Raw genomic sequence first — 8,391 nt, 5'->3', positions numbered from 1 at the left:
CATGCCACCCTTCCCCATTCCTGCACCCCTCTTCATATCACCCTTCCCCATCCCTGCACCCCTCTTCATGCCACCCTTCCTAACTCCTGCACCCCTCTTTATACCACCCTTAATAATCCCTGTACCCATCTTCATACCACCCTTCCTTATCCCTGCATCTCTCCACTCCCCATTGTTGCATCCCTTCCCTTTCACAGTGCCCTGCTCTCCCCCAGTCACGTGTCTAAGCACAATGCATCGCCAAGATACACCCCTTCGCCCAATTCGCGCGCTTCTGCCATCCTCCTCCGCTCAGCCCCGCCTCTGCCCCCCACCGGCGCCGTTTGACGTCATCGGCTGGAGCCGGTCTCGTTAAGTCATATTGCGCGACGCGGGAGAGATGGAGCACCGGCTGGCGAGGGAAGCCGAGCATTCATTGTGTGATCGCCGTTCCCAGGGAGAGGAGAAGGAAGAGGAGGTACACCTCGGGGGGCTGGGAGCGAGGTGTATGGCAGGATTGGGGGGGAAGCGGACCGAGGAAGAGGGGGGTCCTTCTTTAATGACTGGTACAGGCAGCATGGAGTTTGTGTGCTGTACAGGCAGCCCAATCTATCTGGTGGGAGGAATACAGGCCACGTGCAGCCCTCCAGCTACACTCCCCCAGCATTCCATAACATCCACACAACTTCAGAGCTCGCTGGGACTTGTAGTTCTGTTACCTCTCTGGGCCCAGTCTGTCTGATGCGTTCTAACGGCCTTACAGCTGCTGTGGGATTGGTAAAGTAGAACTATATGAACATTTTGTATAGAGCAAGGGAGGATAATAATCCCTGTCAGTTTTTTTTTTTTTTTCCACCATCTGTGTCCCATTGGGGAGATTCCCTTCACTTCCTGTCTCATAGCCAAACAGGAAGTCAGAGAAAATCCCTCCAAATTAAGGGAATTCCTTGGGAACCCCCAGGTCACCAGAACTAGTGTCCCCATTGGAAGATTTCCACTCTATTACTTTTCTGGGGACAAACCAAAATTGTGTGATATTATATATATTTTTTTTTTTTCACTTTTAATGGTAAACAACAATTAGAGAGGGCGAATCTCCTTAATGGGGACACAGACCGCAATACAAATTGACATGTTCTCTACTCTATCCAATACTAAAAAAAAAAAAAACTTGCATTTAGTTATACATTAAGTCCCCTTCTGTCTCAACAGCCATACCTCTCAAACTGTACTAGGGCTACATATCCCAGCCTTTTCTGCTAGCTGGTGCATGCTGGGAGTTCAGTTGGAGTGCTGCCCCCCTGTAGTTGTAGACATCTGGTATCAGCTCTGCTCTGTGTGACTTGCTGTGCTGGCACTAGTAGCTCCACATCTGATAGAGAGGCAACGGTTACCAATCCTACCGCCCCAATGTGCCGTGAAGACGTCTGTTCACATAGCACTCCATACTAGATAGAGCACACACAGGCAATGGGATTGTTGCTGCATTTTTAAATAATGCATTTTTTTATGTCACTTTGGCTGCAAATGTCACAAAATACAGAGTTTGGGGTAAATGAGTCCTTGAGAGAATGCCTCCCTAGTGAGCACACAGAAATATCTATATATTTCATATTCCGTTACCAAAAGAATTGGGACGCCCATAAACTTTAATGGAATCCCAGTCTGTAGGGTTCAATATTGCGTTGGCTCACCCTTTGCAGCTATAACAGCTTCAACTCTTCTGGGAAGGCTGTCCACAAGGTTTAGGAGTGTGTCTATTGGAGTATTTGACCATCTTCCAGAAGTGTGTTGGTGAGGTCAGGCACTGATGTTGGATGAGAAGGCCTGGCTCACAGTTTCCGCTCTAATTCATCCCAAAGGTGTTCTATTGGGTTGAGGTCAGGACTCTGTGCAGGCCAGTCAAGTTACTCCACCCCAAACTCACTCATCAATGTCTTTTAAAGACCTTGCTTTATGCACTGGTCCAAATCATTTGGTGGAGGGGGGGTTATGGTGTGGGGTTGCTCTTCAGGGGTTGGGCCTGGCCCCTTAGTTCTAGTGAAGGGAATGCTTAAGGCATCAGCATACAAAGACATTTTGGACACAATTTTGCTCCCAACTTTATGGGAACAGTTTGGGGATGGCCCCTTCATGTTCCAACATGACTGTGCACAAAGCAAGGCCCATAAAGACATGGATGAGCGAGTTTGGTCTTGCATATTTGCTAGCTGCTATCTGTTAAATATCTACTCTTGAGAGTGTGGATGTATAAATGCTGATATGGAGCAGCTGGAGGTGAAAAGAGCTTTAGGCCAAAATCAAGCCATGCACATCCACAATGGGGGGGGGGGGGGGGGACCTAAAACTAAATATATTTTGTTTGATTTTTATTTAACCACAGGTTCAGTTCCTTCTTTTTAGTAGTCCCACGCGATATGCTCAAATTGTCAGTAGGGCTGCAACTAACGATTATTTTCATAATCGATTAGTTGGCCGATTATTGTTTCGATTAATCGGTTAATAATCTTAAAAAAAAAAAGTGTGGTGTATAATTTAGTTAATATGTAAAGTTTTAAAAAAAGGCAATTTATTCTTATATATCTCTATGCAGTGGTAAATATAAATAACCAACTATATGGTTAGGGAGCAAAATATCTAATCCACTCCTGAGAATAACAGACAGAAGAGATATACTGTACATACTATTAGAGGAGATATATACTGTATATACTATTAGAGGAGATATATACTGTATATACTATTAGAGGAGATATATACTGTATATACTATTAAAATGTGAATCTGGTAAATATCATCAGACTCCGAGATCAAATTTTTTTTATTTAACAAACAATGTCTTCCTTCAAAAAAAAAATTTATTTTAAGAACGTTCGTTCAATTTTCTAATCGTTAGTGGGGTCAAAACGACGTTCATTTTCAACCACAGTGACGGGAAAATTTTGAAACAATAGCAAAATTCAAAGGAATTTCAGTTCAGAAATTACATTCATTTTAAAAACAATGTTAAAAACCAAGTGAAAATTTCAAACAACATTCTTTCATTCAGTGAATGTACAAAGATTTTTCGTCTGAATATTTTGTCTGAAAATTGATCCATGTGGCCAGCATAAGACTCGGTACACACCTATGCAGTTTGCTTTTGATCTGTTTCTGCAGTGCTTTTTGCTGTGTGTTTTGACTTTTGCGCACGTGATTGTGCTGCGATTTGCGTCTTTGCATTTATTTTTGGCCAATTTGTTGTTGGGAATAGGGATGTCCCGATACCGATACTAGTATCGGTATCGGCACCGATACCGAGCATTTGCCCAAGTACTTGTACTCGGGCAAATGCTCCCGATGCTTCCACCGATACCTGGAAGTCAGCTGTGATCGGCGCGTGGGGGAGTTACAAGATTCTCCCCCAGCGGCTTTCAGCTGCTTTAGTGACATACAGCTGTGATCGCTCACAGCTGACTGTCACTGCATCTTCCTCCGTGCCCCCTCCTTTCCTCTGTGCCTCTCCGCTGTCCCCTGCATTCCTCTCTCCTTATCTGTCCCTCTCAGCTGTCCCCTCCGTTCTGCTCTCCTTATCTGTCCCCTCCGTTCTGCTCCGTTCTCCCCCTCCATTCCTCCGTCCTCCCCCTCCTTCCTTTGTTTATGGAGAGAGTCAGCTGACTCTGTCCATTCACATAACTGAAACATTGTAATCACCTGTGATTACGATGTGTCAGTTTATGAATGGAGAGGAGCCGCTGTCTTCTCTCCATTCATTCTCAGTGCAGCTGACGCTGCAGAGAAAGGGACTGGGGAATCTCTATTCTCTGTCTCAAGGGGGAGATATCAGAGGTCTGTTAAGACCCCTGATATCTCACCAAAGCCCCCCAAAAGGGCTGATTAAAAAAAAAAAAAAAAACAATAAAGAATAAAAAAAATATTATTGTAAAAAAGAAAAATTGTAAAAAAAAAAAAATAACACACACATACAACGTTCACCCCCTCCCCCCCCCCCCAAAAAAAAGCAAGCACTGTTAAAAAAAAAAAAAAAAAAAAAACAAAAAAAAAAAACAAAAAAACTGTCACGTGACATTAAAAAAAAAGTATCGGTATCGGCGAGTACTTGAAAAAAAGTATCGGTACTTGTACTCGGTCCTAAAAAAGTGGTATCGGGACAACCCTAGTTGGGAAGATTAAAAAAAACAAAAACTGCTGAAATAATTACACGCTTTTCTGCAGCTTTTCCATTGAAGTATATTGAACCAAAAAAAGCACCGTTTTGCATTAAAAAAAAAAAGTCCCTGACCCTTTCCAAATATGCAGTGGCTGAAAAAAGCATAGATGTGAACGTGTCCCATAGGAAACCATGTAAATGGACTGTAGTGCTTTTCTGCAAAAAGCACCAAACACATAGATGTGAACCAGGTCTAAGACGTTTAGTAACATAATGGGGTTAAAAAAACTAAAATTAGCCCTTTATAGTACAAAGAAAAACAGATAATCACTACTGTAAGGGGTTCATTTTTTTTACTGTAGTGTAAGTAATATTTACAGTAGCAATTATTTGCTCATTTTGTACTATAAAGGGCTTATTTTAGTTTTTTTTAACCCCATTATGTTACTGGCCGATTAATCGATTATGAAAATAGTAATCGATTAATTTCATAATCGATTAGTTGTCGATTAATCGATTAGTTGTTTCAGCCCTAATTGTCAGACACCAACTCCACCATGTGCTGTGCAGTCCCACTACCTTCACTCATGCTCTTTCCTAATACTTTTAGGTCTAATGCACCTTCCCTTTAATAGGGTTTTTAGTATCCCAACTGGATGCCCTCCATAGATCAGATTTCTCAATCCTCTTCCATCCAGGTATTTTTCACAGGTAGATGTCCAATCACTTCACAATAGCTCAAGAAAATGAATAATCTTAGTGCTTTGCAGCTAAACATTAGCTTTTATCATGAACAGTTCTTCAAAAATTACACTGCGATTCACGAAATTCAAGTATATGTGAACCCTCTCCTTGTAAAACAACCTATTCAGTTTAAAATAGAAATAAAGGGCAACATGCTTGTTTATTTATATAACACATTAATACCTTTTTTTTTTTTTTTTTTTTCCAACATACCCTCTATTCTCAGCTGCATAGAGAGCTAGGGGACAAGAAACAGCAGTACACTGGTCTTCTCAGTGAATGGCTGTGAAGGAGGGGACGGGGGCCATGTCGGCACAAGTCTAATCATTAAGAGAACAGACTGTGTTTCCAGCACAGCAAGAAAACTGGCCATGCTGTGCTCTCAGGCTTCGTGTGGCCTGCTCTTAATAGGAAAGCAAATGGACTGGCAGGATCACCAGGTGTTTCACACCAAAGGAAGCAATAGAAAGAGAGCAGGATACTTTTTCGTACATGGTACAGCAGGCACAGATCAGGAATATGAAATGTTGGGGTAACATTCTTTAAAGTTGAACTGCACAAACTATCCTTTTAGTGGGGCACCCTTGCACTGCAGAGGGGTTAAACGTTCATTTTCCCTAGGGTACAAAATAAAATGACTTTTACTTGCCTTCTCTCTCATTCTCCAAGCAGCCAGTGCTGTCCTCTTCCTCCATCGATCTAGGTCTTAGGCAAGCCCTTGATGTCCTCCAGTTAGAATGCAGGACCTGCCTTGTATGTGATGTCAGAGATGCAACAGCCCAGACAGAGTGCTAAAGCGAAGCCTCAGGGGACCAGTCATGTGAAAGAACGAGCCTGCAGGATTTGGGGATAAAGTGTCAGCAATCTCTTACTTAAACACATTGCTAATAGTATTAGCAAAATTTCCATTCGATGCAGATATGATACAGGAGATGGTCAGAGAATGCAGACATGATACAAGAGATCAATGCAGCCTCACCAGTGCCCATCATATGCAGCCTCTCCAGGGCATGTCATATGCATCCTACCAGTGTCCGTCATATACAGCATGCCTGTGCCCAACAGCCTCACCAGTGTCCATCCTATGCAGCTTACCTGTACCCATATCAGAGTGGTGATCTCCGCGTTTCACGGAGCAGGGTTTGAATTGCACCGGGCCGCAGTAACAATGTCCCTCCTCCTGTGATCACGTCGCACTGATTCAATATCCCGCCATTGGATCAGTGTGCTGTCTATCACAGGAGGCGGAACATTGTTACTACAGCCCGGACAATTCAGCTTCGTGACATGCAGAGATCGAGGGGAGGAGTTTTTTTGCTGTCAGCCGAATGAAAAAACCCTGTTCTCTGCCGATTCATTTTCGGCGGCTGACATTTCGGTGCGCCTCCACTTTGAAGTGCAAAGGAGGGATTTGGGTTCTTTTAGACCCCCGATCCCTTCATAAAGAATACCGGTCACTGCCTTTTACTGTCAAAAGGGATGTTTATATTCCTTTTGACAGCAATAAAAGTGATCAGATTTTTTTTATTTTTTAAAGGGAGTGTTCAATAAAAAAAAATTATATAAAATAAGAAAAATAAATAATTTTAAAGTGCCCTGTCCCCGCGAGCTCGCGCACCAAAGAAACGACATACGTAAGTTGCGCCCCCAAATGTAAACTGTGTTCAAATCACACATGTGAGGTATCGCTGCGATCTTTGGAGCAAGAACAATAATTTTATCAATAGACCTCCTGTGTAACGCTAAACAAGTAACCGTTCATTTTTAGAGGTCGCCTATGGAGATTTTTAAGTATCGTAGTTTGTCGCCATTCCACAAGTGCATGCAATTTTAAAGCGTAACATGTTGGGCATCTATTTACTCGGCGTAACATTATCTCTCACACTATGCAAAAAAATCTTGTTGTATGCTTTACTGTTTTTTTTTTTTTAATTCAAAGAAGTGTATTAAAAAAATCCCGTTTGAAAGACCGCTGCTCAAATACTGTATGTCATAAAATATTGCAATGACCGCCATGTTGTTCTCTAGGGTCTTCGCTAAAAAAATATATACAATATTTGGGGGTTCTAAGTTATTTTCTACTAAAAAATACTGATTTGAACTTGTAAGCAACAAGTGTCAAAAATGGGCTTGGGGCTGAAGTGATTAAACAGACTTTCATCCTGCCGAGCTGAACAGTGAAGCATCCTGTTCCTCCTGTGGTCCTTAAAGCTGTACTGAACAATGCTAATGTAATGTACAGTAATCTTTTGAGTGCGGGCTACATCAGGACTCCATTCCCTTAGGGGCGGCATGACCGCTTGCGATCAAAGTAAGTTGGGTTGAGTAATGATGGCTGTCATTTAGTCTAGATGATTGAAGAAATCTTATGGAAAAGATGTACTGACAGGGACAGCTGTGGGATGAAGATGAGTATTGCCAAAGACCTTCATGACAGGATGTCCAGTAGTTATGTTCTGCAGATGTAAAGGAACAAAAAAAATTTGTAAATCTACATTAACCTCTTAACACCCAAATTCAGCTTCATTATTTATTTATTTTTTCTGCTTTGGACCGAGTGGGGAGCACAGTGGTCAAGTGGTTAGCACTTTCACCTGGCAGCAATAGGGTTGTTGTTCTGAATCCCAACCATGGCACTGCCTGCATGGAGTTTGCATGTTCTCCCTGTGTTTTTCTTCTAGGTACTCCGGCTTTTTCTCACACTCCAAAGACGTGCTGGTAGGTAAATTGGATCCTGCCTAAATTGGCCCTAGTATATGTATGCATGTGAGATAGGGATCTTAGCTTGTAAGCTTCTGTAGGCCGGGTGCTGATGTGAATCTATAGTATGTAACTTGTCGGCACTATATAAATACCTGTAAAAATTAAGAGCTCTTGTCATCAAATCTCCCTTATTCTAAAACCTTGTGGCAGCGGAGAAAAATTCTACTTACTGGTTTCCCTTTTAAATAATTTTCTTCCTTCTTCCTTTTATCCATTCTACACATAGCGCAGAAATCCAAAACTGGAGTGTTGAGTGCCTATTTTGCTGGCCTCAGCAGCTGTTCTCCCCTAATTCCTGGCTCTCCACTCCTGCCTGTCTCCTTGCTGCTCAAAGCTGCTTGCAGAACATCCTTGTGCTGATTCCCCTGAAAACAAAGAAGCATAGTGCACACACAAGCTAGCAGAACCATCATAGGTATTCCTAAGGTATGCAGCTATCTGCGGTATTGTACAATAATACATTGCTTTGCAATATAAGCAGCTGTATACACACCCGGCTTAAGGGATAAGTTCACCTTTTATATAAAAATAAATAAATGCACATCTTTTTGCTGGTAAAAAAAATTGCTTTCACACTGATGCGCTGTGGTTTACCCGCACTGCAGGTGCAATACACCTGTGGGTTAGCTGCACTGAGCCATAGACATCTATTACATCTTGCAGATGTGGTGCACTTTTGGAAAGCTCACAAACTCCTGCATTTGCTGTGCTGCACCTGCAGATCAGTGTTAAAGCAGCCTAATGACCACAAGTGC

At 42.4% G+C, this 8,391-nt stretch overlaps 1 protein-coding gene across 1 annotated transcript in view; it reads left to right on the top strand.

Moving 5' to 3' along the window:
* Positions 1 to 312: 312 nt before the first annotated feature.
* The window catches only part of UBA1 (ubiquitin like modifier activating enzyme 1), a 60,353-nt gene continuing 52,274 nt past the window's right edge, over positions 313 to 8,391 (top strand). The window contains exon 1 of the mRNA XM_073599781.1: positions 313 to 457. Within this exon, the coding sequence (XP_073455882.1) occupies positions 380 to 457 (78 nt within the window). The 5' untranslated portion in view covers positions 313 to 379. The remainder of the gene's footprint in view (positions 458 to 8,391) is intronic.

This window comes from Aquarana catesbeiana, linkage group LG09 (genome assembly GCF_042186555.1).
Source record: "Aquarana catesbeiana isolate 2022-GZ linkage group LG09, ASM4218655v1, whole genome shotgun sequence".
Taxonomy (NCBI): Eukaryota; Metazoa; Chordata; class Amphibia; order Anura; family Ranidae; genus Aquarana; species Aquarana catesbeiana.
This window is presented reverse-complemented; position numbering and strand designations above follow the sequence as displayed.